Raw genomic sequence first — 20,816 nt, 5'->3', positions numbered from 1 at the left:
CTTGAGGGGCCGTTCTGTGGTGTCTGTCTGAGTGTTCATGCCCTCGCTGATCCCTGCTCGGATGCTGGCAGGTGCCTGGCAGCACCTGACGTTGAGTCACCCCAGGCAGCCTCTCCATCTCCAGCTCCTCCCTGCAGTCCGTGTGCTCCTCGTGTCCTTGGAAGCAGATGCTGTCTGGAGCGTGCTTCTACCTGTGCATCCCGGTAATTAATGCTGGGAATGGCAGCTGCTGCATCCTGAGCAAGGTCAGGCCCATCCCAAAGAATATCTGAGATCCAGCTCCTTGAGGATTTTTCTCCCTTGTCCCCGTGGTGCTGTGGGGGCTGAGGCTGAAATGTGAGCCTGTCCCAGATTTGGGACTTTCCCCCTTTCCAAGGGGACAGGGAGTTGTCTGCTCTGGGTGGATGCACAGAATTCCCTTGGCGAAGCTCTTCTCCCTTTCCTGCCACTGTCTGTCCCTGGGAGATCCCAGTCCTGGCTGCTGGTGGGGACTTGCACCAGTGCCACCCCACTGGTTCAGTGTCACAAGTCCTGACTTTTCCCTCTTCCAGTGGAATTTGTCCACTTCCTAATTGCCACGTCTCCTCTCCATGGGAGCTGGGCTGGCAGACAGAGCCTGGCCTCATGCACACGTGTCTGCCAGGGAAGCAGGGAATGTCTTGTTGCTTTTCCCTTTGTTTCCTCCTCGCCGGGAGTGTTGGGCACTGGCAGCTTTCCTGGCAGCCAGGAGCACCAGCAGTACCTGGAGCTGCTGCATCTTTCCCGTCCTCGCTTTCCCTGACCCAGTTTCACCGTGTGGCTGCGATTCCAGAGCTGAGAGCTCTCAGTCTGAGAGGCAGGAACTGCACCGTGGGGCTTTGTCCAGGCTGCTGAGGCTGATTCACTCTTCATCCTCCTTCCACCTGGGATTTGCTGTCTCCCATGTAGGAGAGGGCTGCAGCTCAGGAAATCCTCTTGCACACACTGTACTCGGTGAGGAGGAAACGCTGCTGGCTCACAGTGATGGACAGGGATTTTGGGAAGAGCTGGATGAGCCTGTGGGAGGCTGCACCTGTGCTGTCTGGGGCAGGTGCTCATGTCCTGGGGCTGGAGGCTTTCACAATCCAAAATCTGCTGATCCACCTGCCCAAGTGCCAGAGATCAGGTCTGCAGGCTCTCATGGAGCTGCTTTTCTTCCTCCTTTATCTACAGACAGTGGGGCCTCGACAGAGGGGCTGAAACTGGTGGGATGTTCTTTGAAAACAGGGAGATCTGGAGGAAGGGGAGAGCAGCATTCTGGGTTTTCTCCTTGCACAGCCACTGCAGGGCTCCAGCACCCATCCTTGGTGATCCTGAGGCTGCCTCTGACCACAGGAGGCTCCTTAGCAAAATAAAGCTGTGGCTTCACTGGCTTTGGGGAAATTTGAAGGCTCTGTGTGGAGCAGTGATCCTTGCTCTGGGAATGCTTCCTCTGCTTCTTCCTGTCACTTCTTCACTTGGAAAATATCTCCTGGAGCTGCTTCAGAGCTCAGAACTCCAGGTTTCACACTCCATGGGCCTATTCTGGAGTGCCAGGAATAACCAACCCCAAAGAGGTGGATGAAAAAGGGGTGTAAAAGCTGGTGCTGAGCTGTGGGGCTGGTGCCTGGATCCTGCTGGCAGGGCTGCCACAGGAGTCACCCTGAGCTCAGCCCTGCCCAGCTCCACGGCTCCTGCTGAGCCACCCCGGGCTGCTGCAGCTCCTGTGCAACACCATCCTGAGCTCAGCTAGGCCCCTGGTGTTCCTTAGACTGAGCTCAGCTAGGCCCCTGGTGTTCCTTAGACTGAGCTCAGCTAGGCCCCTGGTGTTCCTTAGACTGAGCTCAGCTAGGCCCCGGTGTTCCTTAGACTGAGCTCAGCTGAGGCCTCTTGTCCTCTTCAGACTGAGCTCAGCTGAGGCCTCTTGCCCTCCTTAGACTGAGCTCAGCTGAAGCCTCTCATCCTCCTTAGACTGAGCTCAGCTGAAGCCTCTCCTCCTCCTTAGACTGATCTCAGCTGTGGCCTCTCCTCCTCCTTAGACTGAGCTCAGCTGAAGCCTCTCATCCTCCTTAGACTGAACTCAGCTGAAGCCTCTCATCCTCCTTAGACTGAGCTCAGCTGAGGCTTCTCCTCCTCCTTAGGCTGAGCTCGGCTGAGGCCTCTCCTCCTCTTTAGACTGAGCTCATCTGAAGCCTCTCCTCCTCCTTAGACTGAGCTCAGCTGAAGCCTCTCGTCCTCCTTAGGCTGAGCTCAGCTGAAGCCTCTCATCCTCCTTAGACTGAGCTCAGCTGAAGCCTCTCATCCTCCTTAGACTGAGCTCAGCTGAGGCCTCTCCTCCTCCTTAGACTGAGCTCAGCTGAGGCCTCGCTCTCATCCTCCTTAGGCTGAGCTCAGCTGAGGCCTCTCATCCTCCTTAGGCTGAGCTCAGCTGTGGCCTCTCCTCCTCCTTAGACTGAGCTCAGCTGTGGCCTCTCCTCCTCCTTAGACTGAGCTCAGCTGTGGCCTCTCCTCCTCCTTAGACTGAGCTCAGCTGAAGCCTCTCCTCCTCCTTAGACTGAGCTCAGCTGAGGCCTCTCGTCCTCCTTAGACTGAGCTCAGCTGAGGCCTCTCCTCCGCCTTAGACTGAGCTCAGCTGTGGCCTCTCCTCCTCCTTAGACTGAGCTCAGCTGAAGCCTCTTGCCCTCCTTAGACTGAGCTCAGCTGAGGCCTCGCTCTCATCCTCCTTAGGCTGAGCTCAGCTGAAGCCTCTCCTCCTCCTTAGGCTGAGCTCAGCTGAAGCCTCTCCTCCTCCTTAGGCTGAGCTCAGCTGAAGCCTCTCATCCTCCTTAGGCTGAGCTCAGCTGAAGCCTCTCGTCCTCCTTAGGCTGAGCTCAGCTGTGGCCTCTCCTCCTCCTTAGACTGAGCTCAGCTGTGGCCTCTCCTCCTCCTTAGACTGAGCTCAGCTGAAGCCTCTCCTCCTCCTTAGACTGAGCTCAGCTGAAGCCTCTCCTCCTCCTCAGACTGAGCTCAGCTGAGGCTTCTCATCCTCCTTAGACTGAGCTCAGCTAGGCCCCTCGTGTTCCTTAGACTGAGCTCAGCTGAGGCCCCTAGTCCTCCTTAGACTGAGCTCAGCTGAGGCCTCTTGTCCTCCTTAGACTGAGCTCAGCTGAGGCCTCTTGTCCTCTTCAGACTGAGCTCAGCTGAAGCCTCTCCTCCGCCTTAGACTGAGCTCAGCTGAAGCCTCTCCTCCGCCTTAGACTGAGCTCAGCCGAGGCTCCTTGTCCTCCTTTTCTCTAAGAGCCTGTGAGGTCATGACTCGGTTTTTGTTGGTTTTTTTTTTTTTTTTTTTTTTTTTTTTTTTTTTTTTTTTTTTTTGTCCGGGTACCTTCATTGTAAAAGTTCTTTGCAGAATTGAGAGGAAAAAACTTGAAGTGGCAGACATAAAAGGACTGTTGGGTCCTTTGGATCTGTCTTCCTTGCACCTTTTGATGGGAAAATCTTGTGCAGCATCCCTGGAGCCATTGTATTCCAAGGTGTGGGTTGATGGAGACCTTTGACAGCACTGCAATAGCATCGTGCGTGACTTTTGTCTTCTTATCCCTCATAGTTCCTTTCTCTCCCGTTTTCCATCCATGGGATGTGGAGAGGAGACTTCATTGTGGCCTCTGTGCCTGCAGAATCGCCAGCTCTGGGGTGGAAAACTTTCTGGGGAAAATTTAAACAAGTGAAAGGTTTCAAACGTCTCTGGTGTCGGACCATGCTCTTTTCTGACCCAGAGATGGGGTAACTGAGAGGCATTTAAAAACTTTTATTCCATTTTCAGTGTCTGTGAAGGGTGAGGCAATACAGATGTTACAATTCACGCCATCATAATCAGAAGCTAATTATTTCCTAATTACAATACAATATAAACGTTTCTTGGCCTATCAGCTTTAGCCACACCAAGCTGTAAATGCCATAAAGCCAATAATCTAAAATTACCTCTTGTGGGTCCTACAATGCATTTTCATAGTTCTGGTTCTCAAAGTATCCAGTTTTGCTGTTTGCATTTCTTGTTTTCTGTCTCTCCATATTTAATCCCCAATAAATGAGCAAGAAAAACAAATAACTGAATTGAAATGAAGCCTTTAACAAAGCAACCCCTCAGAGAAGTTATGGCAGCAGTGACAGGAGGGGAGCAAGGCTGGCTGTGACCTACCTGGGCAGGTGTGAGGTGTTCTGGGTGTTTTCCCTGCATGTGAATCCTTCTGGAGGATTCACTGATGCCTTGGGTGGTATCTGCTATCCCTGTTTTTATGGCATCATGGAATACTCTGAGTGAGAAGGGATCCTGAAGGATCACTGATCCCAGTTTCTGGCCCTGCACAGACACCCCAAAATCCCACCCTGGGCATCCGTGGCAGCGCTGTCCAAACACTCCTGGAGCTCTGGCAGCTTTGGGGCTGTGCCCATTCCCTGGGGAGCCTGGGCAGTGCCCAGCACCCTCTGGGGGAAGAACCTTTCCCTGACTTCCAACCTGACACAGCTCCAGCTGTTCCCTGGGGTCCTGTCCCTGGGCACAGAGAGCAGAAATCAGAGCTACCCCTCACGTGAAGCTGCAGCCCCCGAGGAGTCTCCAGCTGAACAAGCCAAGTGCCCTCAGCTGCTCCTTGTGCATCTCCTCCAGACCTTTCCCCATCCCTGTGTCCCTGCTTTGAACGTTCTCCAGCATCTTTAGACCTTTTTCATATCGTGGTGCCCAAACTGCCCCCAGGACTGGAGGCGAGGCTGCCCCAGCCCAGAGCAGAGTTGGACAATCCCCTCCCTCACTGTCCAGTGATGCTGGAGACCCGATGCCCCCAGGAGCTGGTGACCCTCCTGGCTGCAGGACACACTGCTGGCTCGTATCCATGTCCCCATCCAGCAGGACCCCCCGCTCCCTTCCCGTGCCTGCGGGGCTGGCAGGGGACGGATGCTGCGTCTTTAACGGCGGCGCGGAGGCAGCTCCATTGAAGATTTGCAGGAGAGCAGGAGGGGGGTGTGGATGTGGCTATTGGCAGAGCTGTGCTGACATCCCTGGGAACAGCTGGGATCTGCTCCGCTGCCGAGCCGCTTGTCAGAGCCCGAGCAGCCGCAAAGATCTCCGGGGTTTTTTGGTTTTTATTTGGGAGAGCTGGCGGGGGCTTCCCGGGAGCGAGATTATCCTGGCAGAATTTCTCTTGAACTGCTCGTGGCCATGGAGTCTCCGCTGAAATCGGGAAACAGCTGACGTGCTCAGAGTGCAGAACCACCACGGTGAGTTTATTTTTAGAATGAGGTTTTAATTATTTGAGCAAAGAAAGATTGGTCAGACTTTTCATTTCCCCTCCCCGGTGCAAAATGCGGCGTAAATGTGGGCGAATATTTCAGGGATGGGGACCTGGCAGTGTCCCTCTCCCCTTGCTAAGTGCCAGGATTTCTGCTGCTGGATGGAGTTAATTTAAAATGGAGCTGGACTAAATGAATATGTGGCTCTGGGATCTCAGTGAGGACCTGGGAGGGTGAGATGAGCTCTCCTCTTCCTCCTTTTGTGCTGCCGGGGATGCACCTACGGAGAGAGGGAATCCCCGGTCGGCATCCTGTGCTCTGCCATGTCATTAAGGAGTTCCCCTGACAGCATCATGGAATCTCCTTGTGCTCCAAGCGTCTGCAGCTTGCTCCCTGGGTAGTTCCTCTTGTTTTGCAAAGGCAGAACCTTCCCAGCTCTTTTGCTGGGTTATGTTTTAGTGGATTTATTTGTATGGAGCTGGCTAGTTGATGGGGAACGTTGGCTACTCAGTTGGCGTCGTGCCATGTGACGTTTTTGGGGTGGCTTATGCAATTGGGTGTTCTGTAGGACGGTGCTTGTGTTCACTGATGCACTAACTCCATTAAATTAATTTAAGCCCTTCACTAAGTTGGGTTTAGTGGAATCAGGAGCTTGGATTGACTTTTCCCCCTCCTCACACGTGTCCATCGTCCAGTTTTGCTTAAGACCCAAGAAGTTAGGCTCTCTTCATCCTAGATTTAGCACTGGGAGCTGTTTTTTTGGGGGATTGAGATGTGGTTATTGTACTTTGGGATCACAGGATCTCTCTACCTGCTCTTCAGACTTCACACCCAATCCCAACTTCTGCTGGCAGGCAACAAATAAAATTGATTTTTTTCTTTGAATCATTATTTCCCCATTTTTTTCTATGTTCAAATCCATTTCTGGGTCCCACCTGGAGAACACCCAGTGTCTGCCATGTGATGAGTGGCTCTGTGTCCTCTGCCAGCGTGGGGAACAGCAGGAGCAGCAGCTGGAGAGCAGGAGGAGGAATACAGATAACCTTCCTGCCTTGTGCCTTCCTCCTGTGGAGGTTTTCTGGGAGCTGGGATGCTTTGGGGCTGCTAAACAAAGTTTGGGGATGTGCTTTGTCAGCTGGGGAAGGTGAGGGAATTCCTTGTTCCCTTATCCACATTTTCAGTGCTGCTGCTCCTGCCTGGCACAGGCTGAGCACAGGAGCAGGTGCCAGCAGGAGAAGAGTTTTCCTTGTTTTCCTGCTTGGTTTTCCTGGTTGGTTTTCCATGTTTTCCTGCTTGGTACCTCTGGTGCAGATGCCTCGTTAGGGATGGGCTCATGTGGAAGGAATTCTGCTTGAGGTTCTCTGAAAGAATCAGGAGCTGTCCTAGGGATTTGTGCTGAGCCATGAAAGGGTTAACAGAAATCCCTGCTCAGTGCTGTCCTATTGCATCCTGACACTGTGCAAAGTAGGTGGATAATTCCTTGCTTTTCAGGAAACCCCTGTGGTGGACAGCCCTCATTAATTGTTGCTGGGAAACTGCTTTGACGTCACCGGAGCAGTTCCCTGCTCTCGGGATGAATACAGGAATAGCTCGTGACGAGGAAGTGGGAAGTGGTGTGAAATGGAGCAGGGAGCTCTGACAGGGATTTCTCAGCCTGAATTTCTTTCCTCTCTGCCAGAGTTCTGCCCAGGAAGCCTCAGGAACTGTCCACAAACCTTCGGTGCTGCATTGGGAGCAGCGCTTCCTTCTCCAGGAAACCCTTTGTTCCCCAGGGCTGATGGTCCTTCACTTTTTGACTGTTTTGGGGTTGGGTTTTTTTGGTGTTGAGTTTGGATTTTTTCCTCCCCCAGATTTTGGAAAGGAAGGATGAGAAGGTTATTGCTCAGCCTAAAGCAGCTCCCAAAAATGAAAGGAAAAGAGAGCAGCAGGATCACTGTTTCCTTTCTTTTGAACATCAAACCAATAATGTCCCTTTTCCTACGAGAGGGGAGAGCAGGACTGAGAGTGGCCCTTGGTGCTGGGAGCTCCAGGCTCGGACAACTTAAAATTAAAATGGTTTCATCCCACTTTTCTTAGGGAAGTGTTCCTTAGGCCTGTTTTAACTCCTGGGCTGTTTGTGCTGTTGGTTCCTTTCTCCCAGTGTTAACCTGTCAGTGTCTGGGAGATGTGGCACAGGATAATTGTAGCAGGAATTCTCTGCGTTTCCTATTCCACACATGGAAATGAGATTTAAGCAAAGTTTTCCCATCCAGGTCAGAGCATTTAAGAGATTTGTGTGCCCAGAAGTGCTGGAGGGCAGCAGAGAACAGCTGGGGCTGTGGCTCAGGTGGGCCATGAGAGGGCTTGAAAGGGGAGGAAGGTGAAAGAAAGGATCTGAATATGGAATCATGGAATGGTTTGGGTGGGAAGGGACCTTAAAGCTCATCTCATTCCACACCCTTGCAATTGAGGGACACCTTCCACTAAACCAGGTCGCTTCAACCTGGCCTTGGACACTTCCAGGGATCCAGGGGCAGCCCCAGCTTCTCTGGGCTGTGCTAGGGCCTCCCCACCCTCACAGGGAGGAATTTCTTCCTAAAAGAAGAAATATCAGTCTTTATAAAACTTTTATCCACCTCTGTGCGATTCCTGGGTATCACATGGAAATTATTTTGGCAGTCACACTTGTGGAATAGAGTGAGAACAAGTTGACATCTCTCCTGAGTTTAGTCCTTGCCTTGATGGAGGGAGTTAACAAAATATCAGAGTATTTTATTCCCCATTTTTATCCCTGAAATGATGTTGTGCTTTGAGATGTTTTCCACAAGGAAACCTCATGATTCTCCAGAATTCCCTTTGACTCAGCTGCATTTCCTGTCCCCTTGTTCATATAAGGTTATTTCCCCCCTTTTGACCTGGAGTCAAACCCTTCCATCTGCATCATAATTTCAGAATTTGAAGTCATGTGGGGGTGGAGATTAGGATTTAAAGCAATGACTAAGCACGGGGACTGTGCAGGCAGAGACGTCCGGCCTCCTGTGGGGAATCTTGCTGGGTTTTGTAGGAGCTGTAAGGGAGGGAGGAATTCAGTCCCTCTCCAGCTGATCATCAGGAGAGAATTCAGGAGAGGTGGCTTTGAAGTTGCTGAGTGTTGCTGGTTTGGGGGTTTTTGGGGTGCTTGTCCTAGTGGGAGCTGTTACCTGACTGGGAGCAGGAGGGAGGGCAGTGAGCTCCAAGGGCTCTTTACCTGTCAGAATTCCAGCCGATCCCTCAGACTTTTCCTGGGCTGCTGCTGCAGTGATGTTTTACCTGCGTGGAGCCCAGGACGGAGCCGTTTCAGGACCTTTTGTCACATGAACAAATCCTTCCCTCCCCAGCCTCTTGTTGCACCTGGCAGCTGCCCCTGAAGGGCAGGATCGTCCCAGCCGAGGAGGAGGAGGAGGAGGAGGAGCCCCTGGGACGATCCCTGGGCATGGCCAGGGCCCGGCAGAGCCCGGGGGGCTTCGTGCCTGGAATGGCAGCCCCCTCCCCAGCCCGCCGCCCCCAGTTCCCTGTGCAGAGCCTGTTCCGCAGCTGGGGAGGGGGAACTGAGTCACCCCCGCCCTGTTGCTCCTGGCGACAGGGCCCCGTTGCCATGGAGCTCGGCTCCCCATTGGCTGCCGGGCAGCCAATCAGCGAATTGCTCGCCGGAGCATCACTGGTACCCAGCGGGAGGGCGGTGATGGGTGGTGGGTGCTGCTGCCCCCAAACTGGGCTGCAAACAGGCTGGGGTGCTGGGGAAAATATGGGATGGTTTGGGCTGGGAGGGGTCAAAAAGGCTGCTCTGTCCCGCTCCTGCCAGGGGCATGTCCCTGTTGAATGTCCCTGTTGAATGTCCCATGGGGTGAGTCTGGGAAAGCCAAAGCCCAGAGCTGGTTTATAGCCAAGGGGATTGGAGGGGAGGGAGGCGGGAGCTTTGTGTTGGAAGCCAGGTGGGAATGCTGCAGCACTGCCACTGGTTGCCGTGGCCATGGCTTGGGCAGGTGAAGCCCACCTGGAATATCCTGATTTACAAAGGACCCCAAGGATCAGCGAGTCCAACTCCCAGCCCTGCACAGGACACCCCAACAATCCCACTCTGTTCCTAAGAGCAGTGTCCAAAGACTCCTGGAGCTCTGGCAGCCTTGGGGCAGTGCCCAGCACCCTTTGGGGGAAAACCTTTTTCTGATTTCCAACCTAAACCTCCCCTGACACAGCTCCGGCTGTTCTCTCAAGTCCTGGTAACCAGAGAGCAGAGATTGGTGCTCATGAGGAAGCTGCAGATTGGACAAGCCAAGTGCCCTCAGCTGCTCCTTCCTAGACCCTTCTGTAGCTCCATGTCCTTCTTTTGGATGCTCTTCAATAGCTCTTATACTGTGGCACCAGAAAATACCCCCATAGGACTGGAGGTGAGGCTGTCCCAGAGCAGAGCAGGACAATCCCCTCCTTCAGCACCTGTTACCTTAGCCCTGAAACCTGAGAAGGAGAGGCTGAGGCACCTCAGACCCCTCCATCCCCCCTCAGACCCCTCCATCCCCACCCCAGCCCCCTCCATCCCCCCTCAGCCCCCTCCATCCCCCCGAGACCCCTCCATCCCCCCTCAGACCCCTCCATGCCCCCCTCAGACCCCTCCATCCCCCTCAGCCCCTTCCATCCCCCCGAGACCCCTCCATGCCCCCCTCAGCCCCCTCCATCCCCCCTCAGCCCCCTCCATGCCCCCCTCAGACCCCTCCATGCCCCCCTCAGACCCCTCCATGCCCCCCTCAGACCCCTCCATGCCCCCCTCAGACCCCTCCATCCCCCCTCAGCCCCCTCCATCCCCCCTCAGACCCCTCCATCCCCACCTCAGACCCCTCCATCCCCCCTCAGCCCCCTCCATCCCCCCGAGACCCCTCCATGCCCCCCTCAGCCCCCTCCATGCCCCCCTCAGCCCCCTCCATGCCCCCCTCAGCCCCCTCCATGCCCCCCTCAGACCCCTCCATCCCCACCTCAGACCCCTCCATCCCCACCTCAGACCCCTCCATCCCCACCTCAGACCCCTCCATCCCCACCTCAGACCCCTCCATGCCCCCCTCAGACCCCTCCATCCCCACCTCAGACCCCTCCATGCCCCCCTCAGACCCCTCCATCCCCCCTCAGCCCCCTCCATCCCCACCTCAGACCCCTCCATCCCCACCTCAGACCCCTCCATCCCGCTGCAGCACCAGAGCCGTGTGTGGGCAGCTGCACCCAGCAGCCATATGTCTCCTTTGCACCCTCATTTAGCTCAGGAGCAGGTCTGTTCCCTGAGAAACAAGGCCAGGAAGAGGGTTTATTTAGCAGGAGTTTCCTGCCTTTCCCAGATCTGCTGCCAGATCCATCTGAACTGGGAATGCAGAACTTTCTTGCTTTTATTCCCTGCCCAGCCAGGAGCTGCTGCTGCATTCCCGGGGCTCGGCAGCTGCAAACTGCAGGTGGCAAGAAGGCAGCAGAGGTGGAATTCCGTGTTCCTTTCTGGAGTGAGGAGGAGGATTTAAATGTGTCCCGACTCCCTGGCCCTTGGCCAGCATTCCCACTATGCCCAGTCACTGCTGACACTGGCCCAGTTGCTTTGCCAATCCCCATCCCCAAACCAAAACAGCAACAACACCTCCCCCACCTCCTCCCTTCCACCTTTGCTCCATCTTCTTTCCTGACACAGATTTTCTGTTGCATCTGTGTCATTTTTTCTCTCTCCCAAGGCCCAGCTCAATCCCACCCACTCTCCTGAGTCCTCTGAACTTGCACCCTCTCCACAAGCCCCGTCTGTCACCGTCACTCGTGTCTGCCACCCCCTCGCTGCGTCCCACGGCTGCCCGAGGGAGCTGGGCTGATTCATTCATCCTGCAAGGAATCCTCCTCTGGAAAGCAGCAGTGCCCAGATCTCCCCCGGGTTCTGCATGCAGGGAAATGTCCTGGAGGCTGCCTGGAGGGGATGGAGGCTGGAACAGGAGGGGGCAGCTGATAAATGTCACTTCTGTGGCTCCGAGTTGTCTTTTCTGGCAAATCTGATCATGTTCCCTGTGTGATGGTGAAGTTACGTTGCAGCACGACAGGAAAAGATCCTGTTATCCTTAAATTTGGCTGAGGTGTTTGGCTTGGGGGGGAAAAGCTTGTTAGAGGGTGGGTGGTGCAAAGGGAATGAGCTGTACAGAACCTGCTCCTTATTTGAGTGTTATGTGTGCAGTTCCGGTGCTGCCTCCTCCCTCCCTTCCCCAAATCTGCTCCAGATCCTCTTGGAATGTTTAAGCCCCCGGCCTGGGCATGAGCCTGGAGCAGTTTCCTACCGTGTGGAGTGTTTTGGGCTGGGAGGAGGCAGAGTTTGCCACCTTCACCCCCCGCACAATCCTCCCAAGAATGAGGCACATCAGGCAAAGTGTTCCCTTTTCCCTTCCTGACCTAATTCCTGTTGGAGCAGCGTGGGATTCCCTGGTGTGGGGCTGTCACCCTGTGCAGCTCCCTGGGAACACCACTGCTGGATCTCAGCCTGCTGGGGTGAGGACAGACCCCTGCAGCTGGAGGGTGGATGCTTGCTTTCCCTGCACCTTTCTCCCATGAATTGTCTGGGGTATTTCCCACCCACTTGAGGTGCTGCCTAGCCTTGAGTTCAGTAGCTTTTCCCTTTCCTGTTTACCCCATGTGTGGCTCTGGACTGGCAGCAGCCTCACTCAGGTGAGCAGGAGGCCAAGCTGCCTCCCTGTGTCAGTCCTGTCCCATTGTCCCACCAGATCTGACATTTTCCAGCCACCCCAGGGCCCTCCATGTCTTAAGAAATCTGTTAAAATTCTGTGTAAGAATCCATGGAATGAAGGCATTCCATCCTGCTTTCTGTGCCTGGAACCAATTCCAGTAACTGCATAAATGTCAAATGCACATTTTGTGTTCAGCAGCTCCACAAATTAAAGGGGAAAAGTCCAGGAATATCAGCTGTTCTGTGCAGAGTCAGGAGTTGATAAATATCTGTGAGTTCTGACTCTGTTTCAGCTACATTCTGCCAAAGGAGTTGAAAATGAGTTGTTAAACAGATGTTTTCTGCTGCGAGGGGTTTTGTTTGAGCATCTCTCTGATTTAGGATCCCCTTTTCTTTTTGGAAATGTGTCTCTCCAAAGGTGTTTCCTGGTGCCACATCCCCCCACAGCCACGTGGAGCTGGTCTAGTCCTTGCCCATACTCTGAGACCTGCTCTGAGCGACTGGAATCATAAAATCATGGAATGGTTTGGGTTGGGAGGGACCTTAAAGCTCATCCCAGTCCACCCCTGCCATGGGCAGGGACACCTCCCAGGCTGCTCCAAGCCCCTTCCAGCCTGGCCTTGGACACTTCCAGGGATCCAGGGGAAGCCATAGCTGCTCTGGAAGAATTTCTTCCCAGTATCCCACCTATCTCTGCCCTCTGGCAGCGGGAAGCCATTCCCCCTTGTCCTGGCACTCCAGTTCCTGGTGAGCTCTAAGGGCAGGGCTGATGTTTTGATTCCAGATGATCAATTTAGAATTAACACTTAATTTGATGAGGTTGAGGCTCTCAGCACGCCAAAGCACAGGTGCTGCCTTGTCCAGGCTCCACTCTAACCCAGAGGTGCTTCCAGGGGCTCCATGGATTCTTGCTAATCAAAGGGAAACAATTAAATGCAACTTTATCAGGAATGTTTGTCTTAATGTGTAATTTGAGTCCCACTTGTCCCCAGGTATCTGACCAGAAGGAGATACCAGGGTTACCTTATCTCACAGAGCATGTTTGGAGTACAAGGCTATTTTCTCACTGATTACAAAAAGAACTGGGCTGAGATTTGGGGAAACACAGATTTTTGGTGGTGGTTTGCCCTGGGACAGAGCTCAGCTCTGGTTGTTGGCATTTATTTCACCTGTGTGACGTTTGCTGGTTTAGAACTGCCCTCAGTCTCTCTGTCTCCATCATTCACCTACCTCAGGGACTTTGTCCAGCCCTGGTGGCTCCAAATCCTGGGGACAACCACAGAGCTCCTGCCAGGTGCCCTCGAGCTGGGGCTGCACCCAGGGTGGGCAGGCTTGATCCCAGGGCTTGGTTTGGGATCTGTGCACGAGGTGGACTCCAAGGAAATTCCAACCTGTGTGTGTGGAAGAGTTTGTGTCCAGAGAGAACCTCTGTGCACCCCCTGACCTGTCCCTTGTCCCGCAGGTGCCCGTCGCTGCGTCGGAGGGCTCTGAAGATGTCCAACAGCAACACGGCACAGGAGTCCCTGGAAATTATGAAGGAATCAGAAAAAAAGGTGGTCGAGGAATCTGTGAACAAAACCAAATATGTATCGAGGTCACCAAGCAAGGAGGAGGTGGAGAAGGATGGGGGGGAGGAGGTCAGCGTGCGCCAGGAATCTCAGGTGAGTGTGGGCAGGGAGAGCTGGGCCCTCACCTGCTGCTTCCATCCCTTCCCAAAGCATCCAGAGCCTGTGCCCCCTTTTCCACAGGGACACCACATTGTGCAGGCTGTTCCTTCCTCCTCAGCTGCATCTCTCCTGGCCAGAGTGATTGAAATATTCCCTGAGCCTGGGAGTGGAATAACTGAAATATTTCCTGGGGGACACTCGTGCTCTGTCCCCAGGTTCTGGTGCCAGGGCTGTCACCTCCCTCTTACTCCTTTCTTTGATCTAAGGATGAGTTAATGGCTTCATGTCAAGGGAAGGCATCCAGGGAGAGCTTGGTTTCAGGAATGCTGCTTGACTATTGCTTCGCTTCAGTTAAAAATAGGATGGGAATGTTTTGGGATTTCATTTCAATAAATGAAAAAAGCTCTGTGCAAGCATCATTTGGGGGTGCTGGGACTCATTCCTGCTGCTCTGCTCTCCTGCCACCTGTGCTTGTGGCTCCTGGTAGAGCTTGAAGCAGTTCCCACCCTCAGCTGCCTGCTGGATGCTGCTGCCATTCCAGCTGTGGGCTGGCACATCTGCCAGATGTGCTCACAGCTGCACGGGCAGACCCGCAGCTGTGCAGGGAGAGCCTGACTGGGCACCAGGGAATGGAGTGGGGGAGATTTCAGGAAACATTTTATTCAGGGAAAAACTTGCAGTGGTATGTCTAGATTTCAAACAATTACTGCCACACCATATCCCTGACTCCAGTGGGAGAAAACAACTTTCTGTCCTCTCCCTCTCTGCAAGGTGGACCAGGAGTGCTGCTTACACAGGTAGTCATTCCCAGTGCCACATACCCTCCTCACATTCTTCTCAGCCAGGTCCAGCCACCAGAGGCTCGGTGGCTCTCCAGACAGAGCAGCAGCATCTCTGTCACAATCCCTTTTTGTGTCCCAGGGATGGCAGGAAACTCCCAGGTTAAGTTTCTTGCCTTCCCTTTTCTCTCTCCACAGAAACGAACATCAAGTCACGGACACGCCAGGAAGAGAGCCAAGGTAGGAGCTCTGCTGCCATCCCAATTTCCTTTGGGCTGAGCTGAGCCCTGATCCCAGCCTTAGGGAGCTGCTCCTGAGCCTGTCCTGTCCCTAGAAGCCACGTGCAGCAGATGATGCCTCAGGACAGGGATTTCCATGTGCTCCTTTCTGATGGGATAAAGGCTGGAATTGCTCTGCCTGGAAGTTGGGGAGGGCAGGAATTAAGGCAGGGTGTTTCCCACCTAAAATATGGTTCAAATGCTGAAGGAATAAAATAACTGATTGTTCAGGGATTAAAGTCATAGTATATCTGTATATTGAGGGGAATATCCCTCTAATTGGGAATTTAATTGGGAATGGCTGCACAAGTGCCTTGGGAATGCAGCTGCAGGAATTCAAGTGTGAATTTTAGCTGAGGTGTTGTAACCACTCCCCTTTTTTTACCTTTTTCAGTCTAACTCAAAGCTTAAACTGGTCAGGAGTTTGGCTGTGTGTGAGGAATCCTCAGGCCCCTTCGTGGATGGGCTGCTGGAGTCTCAGGTAGGCCCAGAGTGAGACAAATTTGGGAGTGTGGAAGCTCAGGAAATCTATGTTTTGCTAGAAATGATCCATGTCTTGCTCTCTTGTGCCTTGGGGAGCCAAACAAAATTCTCACAAGAGCTGGTTGAGACTTTCCTGGGCTGCTTTTCTCCAGCCATGGCTCAGGGAATGTCTGAGGGACATTTGTTTCACCCCAGGACATCATCCAGCTGCATGTGAGCTGCCCCTCTGACAAGGAAGAGGAGAAAACCACAAAAGATGGGGTGGAGAAAGAAGAAAAAGACAAGAATAAAGAAAAAACACCAAGGAAGATGCTCTCTCGAGGTCAGGTGCTGGTTTGAACGGGGCAGGTGCTGCTCACCTGCTCTGGGAACCCTCTGGAAGTGGGGCAGGTGTGGGACAGGTGCTTGCTTGGCTCTGCTGCTGCTGAGCAGGATTGTGGGGTTGGGAACATCAGGGAATCCTGGTTTGGGTTGGGAGGGACCTTAAAGCTCATCCAGTGCCACCCCTGCCATGGCAGGGACACCTCCCACTGTCCCAGGCTGCTCCAGGCCCCATCCAGCCTGGCCTTGGGCACTGCCAGGGATCCAGGGGCAGCCCCAGCTGCTCTGGGAAATCCATCCCAGGGCCTGCCCACCCTCACAGGGAACAATTCCTTCCCAATCTCCCATCCAGCCCTGCCCTCTGGCAGTGGGAGCCATTCCCTGTGTCCTGTCCCTCCATCCCTTGTCCCCAGTCCCTCTCCAGCTCTCTTGGAGCCCCCAGAAATTTTATTTGTTTTGATTTAGGGTAATTTTAGGATAAAATTTTTTTAAATTGGTTTGGGATTTTTTTTTTCAGAGAAAAGCTGAAAAAGCTGTTTATTTAATAGGTAAAATATTTATTAGTACAAAAAATGAGACACTGGAGGGGGCTCCAAGGTCTCCCTGGATTCTTTTCCAGGTTGACCCACACTCATCCCATCCCAGGGATCCCATCCCATCCCAGGGATCCCATCCCATCCCAGGGATCCCATCCCAGGGATCCCATCCCAGGGATCCCATCCCATCCCATCCCATCCCATCCCAGGGATCCCATCCCATCCCATCCCAGGGATCCCATCCCATCCCAGGGATCCCATCCCATCCCATCCCATCCCATCCCATCCCATCCCAGGGATCCCATCCCATCCCATCCCAGGGATCCCATCCCAGGGATCCCATCCCAGGGATCCCATCCCAGGGATCCCATCCCAGGGATCCCATCCCATCCCATCCCAGGGATCCATCCCAGGGATCCCATCCCAGGGATCCCATCCCAGGGATCCCATCCCATCCCATCCCATCCCATCCCATCCCATCCCATCCCATCCCAGGGATCCCATCCACTGGATCCCATCCCATCCCATGGATCCCATCCCATCCACGGGATCCCATCCCATCCCAGGGATCCCATCCACTGGATCCCATCCCATCCCATCCACGGGATCCCATCCCATCCACGGGATCCCATCCCATCCCAGGGATCCCATTCCATCCCATCCCATCCACGGGATCCCATCCCAGGGATCTCATCCCATCCCAGGGATCCCATCCTATCCCAGGGATCTCATCCCATCCCAGGGATCCCATCCCATCCCATCCCAGGGGTCCCATCCTACCTTCCATTACCCCAGGCTGCTCCAAGCCCCATCCAACCTGCCCTTGGACACTCCCAGGGATGGTTCATCCACATCCTTCCAGAGCAGAGCATGGAGAAAGGAAGGGATTCTCCAGGCTGACACATTCCCAACAGTTCCTGGGGCATAAAAATGGCTAAAAGAGGCACATTGGGTCTGGGGAAAAAATTCCACCCAAAATCCCCCTAGGGCAGCTCTGCACCGGTGCTGATTTGCTTTCATTGGTTTATTCTGCAATTATTTTTAAATTAAAAGGTGGCATGAAGAGGGAAACACAGGCCAGCAAGGATTCCTAGAGCCTGCAGGATTTAAGGATTGTGAGGCAGAAATTGCTTGGACCAAAGGATGGAATATACATCTGCAAGGACTGCTGTGACAGCAGGGAGTGTCCAGAGCGTGGTCCGAGGGGTGGTCTTGGGACCAGGGTGTCCTTCCACGAACCCATCCCACCTCCTCTCCCTGTCATCCTCCTGAGGGGCCTTGGAGTGCCTTGTACTGGGTGTGCTGGTCCTGCTCTCCTGGGAAAAGGCTCCTTAATCCCTGAGTTAGAGTGGGAAATGTGGGATATCATCCTCGTGCACACAGAAACACAGCATTTTCCTTTTTTCCTTTTTTCCTTTTTTTCCTTTTTTCCCTTTTTTTCCTTTTTTCCTTTTTTCCTTTTTTTCCTTTTTTTCCTTTTTTTTCTTTTTTCCTTTTTTCTTCCTTTTTTCCTTTTTTTCCTTTTTTTCCTTTTTTTCCTTTTTTCCTTTTTTCCTTTTTTCATTTTTTTCCTTTATTCTTTTTTCCTTTTTTTTTTTCCTTTATTCCTTTATTCCTTTATTCCTTTTCCTCCTTTTTCTCCTTTATTCCTTTATTCCTTTTCTCCTTTTCTCCTTTTCTCCTATTTTCCTTTTCCTTTCCTTTTCCTTTTTTCCTTTTCCTTTTTTCCTTTTCCCCTTTTCCTTTTCCCCTTTTCCTTTTCCCCTTTTCCTTTTCCCCTTTTCCTTTTCCCCTTTTCCTTTTCCCCTTTTCCTTTTCCCCCTTTCCTTTTCCCCCTTTCCTTTTCCCCTTTTCCTTTCCCCTTTTCCTTTCCCCTTTTCCTTTCCCCTTTTCCTTTTTTCCTTTTCCTTTTTTTCCTTTTCCTTTTTTTCCTTTTCCTTTTTTTTCCTTTTCCTTTTTTCCTTTTTCCTTTTTTTCCTTTTCCTTTTTTTCCTTTTCCTTTTTTCCTTTTTCCTTTTTTCCTTTTCCTTTTTTTCCTTTTCCTTTTTTCCTTTTCCTTTTTTCCTTTTCCTTTTTTTTCCTTTTCCTTTTTTTCCTTTTCCTTTTTTCCTTTTTTCCTTTTTTTCCATTTTTCCATTTTTTCCTTTTCCTTTTTTCTTTTTCCTTTTTTCCTTTCCCTTTTCCCTTTTCCCTTTTTCCTTTTCCTCTTCCTTTTTTCCTTTTCCTTTTTCATTTTTTCCTTTTTTCCATTTTTCCTTTTCCTTTTTCCTTTCCCTTTCCCTTTTCCCTTTTTTTCCTCTCCCCTTTTTCCTCCTTCTCCCTTACCTTCCCTCTGTGCTGTCTCAGTGGTTTGTTAATTTGTTCTGCTGCCATTGTTGGTTTTCTTTTTTTTCAGATTCCAGCCAGGAATATACAGACTCCACTGGAATAGATTTGCATGAATTTTTAGTAAATACACTGAAAAAAAACCCACGGTAGGTCATGGGCAGTAAACAACTCCCTGAGGGGTCTGTGTGTCCCTGTCTGTGGGCATTCCTGTATCCTGAGGGATTGCAGCACCCTCAGACAGTGCCTGCAGATGTTTTTGTGTTTTCCTCTTTGGAATTCCAAGAGTTACCAGAGCTGGGACGATGTAGAAACGAAAAGCACAAATGTAATTTTATATCCTGTTGATTTCCAAATCTGGAATTGTGTGTGATGCGAAGAGAGAAGGACAAATAATTTGTTTGAATGCAAAGAAATAATTCTGATTGCTTTAAACCCTTTTCTATAAATGGTTGTCAAGTGTTAGGCTGTAAAGGAGCTGCTGTGGGAATAATCAGTGGGATTGAGGGAAAGGCTGGCAAGGGAATAACAAAGTTGGAGTCTCCAGCAGTGGAGCTTCCAGCAGAGCAGAGATTCAGGCTTTCCAAAGCCAAGCATTATTAGCAAAACCACCCTAAACTGGAAAAAATCTGGTGTTCAGTTTGAAAAGCAGGGAGGTTTTTAGCCCATTTTGTGTGAAATCAGATATCACCTGCTCCTGTGAATTTTTCTGCTGCAGGACAGGGTTTGGGAGCAAGGAAGGCTGTTTCACTGTCCCTAAAGTGCCTTTTCCTATCTTTCTTTTTTCCTGACAGGGATAGAATGATGCTGCTCAAGTTGGAACAGGAGATTCTGGAGTTCATTAGTGATAACAAGTAAGTGATCATCGAGTTTGTGTCAAGCAAATGAGATTTTTAATGGAGATATAGGAATTTGGGCTCCCAGGGGAGCAGGGACATGCTGCTGAGGAGACTCTTCTCCTGTACATCCTGTCCATGACTGACTGCTTGGAACTCCAACCCTGTCCCCTGTTCCCAGCAATCAGTTCAAGAAGTTCCCCCAGATGACCTCGTACCACCGGATGCTGCTCCACCGGGTCGCGGCTTATTTTGGGATGGATCACAACGTGGATCAGACCGGGAAGGCCGTGATCATCAACAAGACCAGTAACACGCGAATGTAAGGTCCTTCCCCTTGCCCTTGCCCTTCTCCCTCCCTTTCTCCCTCCCCTTCTCCTTCCCATTCTCCCTCCCCTTCCCCTTCCCCTTCTTCTTCCCATTCTCCCTCCCCTTCCCCTTCCCCTTCCCCTTCTTCTTCCCATTCTCCCTCCCCTTCCCCTTCCCCTTCCCCTTCCCCTTCCCCTTCCCCTTCCCCTTCCCCTTCCCCTTCCCCTTCCCATTCTTCTTCCCATTCTTCTTCCCATTCTTCTTCCCCTTCCCCTTCCCCTTCTTCTTCCCCTTCTTCCTCCCCTTCCCCTTCTCCTTCCCCTTCTCCTTCCCCTTCTCCTTCCCCTTCTCCTTCCCTTCTCCTTCCCTTTCTCCTTCCCCTTCTCCCTCCCCTTCTTCTTCCCCTTCTTCTTCCCCTTCTTCTTCCCTTCCCCTTTCCCTTTTTCCTTTCCCTTCCCCACAGCTCAGGAATGCTCTGTAGCAGGATGGGTTCCACACCACTTTTTTTTTTTGCCTCCTAAGAAGTGAAGATCCCTCTCTAGAAGAATCAAAATCATGGAATGAAGGGATAGGGAAGAAGAATCTTTTCCTTCCAGCCCTCCCTGCCACTCCATAGTTTCTGGAGAAGGGACAGGAGCTCTTGTTGCTATCAGCCAGAACTGAAATTTCACACAGCAAACATCTTGGCATGTTCTGGACCCGTTTTTTTCCCTCCTAACAAGGGCTGGTTTTTCTTGCAGCCCCGAGCAGAGGTTCTCTGAGCACATCAAGGATGAGAAGAACGCAGAGTTCCCGCAGAGGTTTATCCTAAAACGGGATGACACCAGCATGGATCGGGATGATAACCAGGTGAGGGGTGGCAGTGGGGCATCTGCAGCTTTTGGGAAAGTCAGATGTGACTGGTCACAAGACAAGAACAACTCCAAAACTCTCTTGCGTTTCCTGGACTAACATTTAATAGAAGCTCCCACCCCACCCAAGCAGCAGCATCTGAATTTCATGAAAGATTTTCCAAATACTATAGAAATGGATGAAGAATTGGTGTGGGTTATATGGCTGTACTTCTCCATACCCTAAAATCAGCTGGGGGCTAGGCCAGGTTTTAAGGTGGAGCCTTTTGCCAAGGTTTCTTTGGGAATACCCCTCAGCTGAGCGTTGCTTTCCCCTCTCTCTTCCTAGGGCTTGCAGCAACTCATGCCCTTCCCCAGGGATCTCAGGCTCTTGTAGCTCCCACCTTCATAGAAACATGGAGTGGTTGGGGTTGGAAAAGACCTTCAAGCTCATCCAGTTCCACCCCTGCCATGGACAGGGACA

The 20,816-nt window shown here is 52.2% G+C and overlaps 1 protein-coding gene across 1 annotated transcript in view; it reads left to right on the top strand.

Moving 5' to 3' along the window:
- The window catches only part of R3HDM2 (R3H domain containing 2), a 46,809-nt gene that overhangs the window by 7,139 nt on the left and 18,854 nt on the right, over positions 1-20,816 (top strand). The window contains 8 exon segments of the mRNA XM_068212567.1: positions 13,431-13,629; positions 14,613-14,654; positions 15,087-15,173; positions 15,371-15,497; positions 18,428-18,506; positions 19,152-19,211; positions 19,375-19,515; positions 20,243-20,351. Coding sequence (XP_068068668.1) covers positions 13,462-13,629; positions 14,613-14,654; positions 15,087-15,173; positions 15,371-15,497; positions 18,428-18,506; positions 19,152-19,211; positions 19,375-19,515; positions 20,243-20,351 — 813 coding nt within the window. The 5' untranslated portion in view covers positions 13,431-13,461.

Source organism: Anomalospiza imberbis, chromosome 22 (assembly GCF_031753505.1).
Source record: "Anomalospiza imberbis isolate Cuckoo-Finch-1a 21T00152 chromosome 22, ASM3175350v1, whole genome shotgun sequence".
NCBI lineage: Eukaryota > Metazoa > Chordata > Aves > Passeriformes > Viduidae > Anomalospiza > Anomalospiza imberbis.
This window is presented reverse-complemented; position numbering and strand designations above follow the sequence as displayed.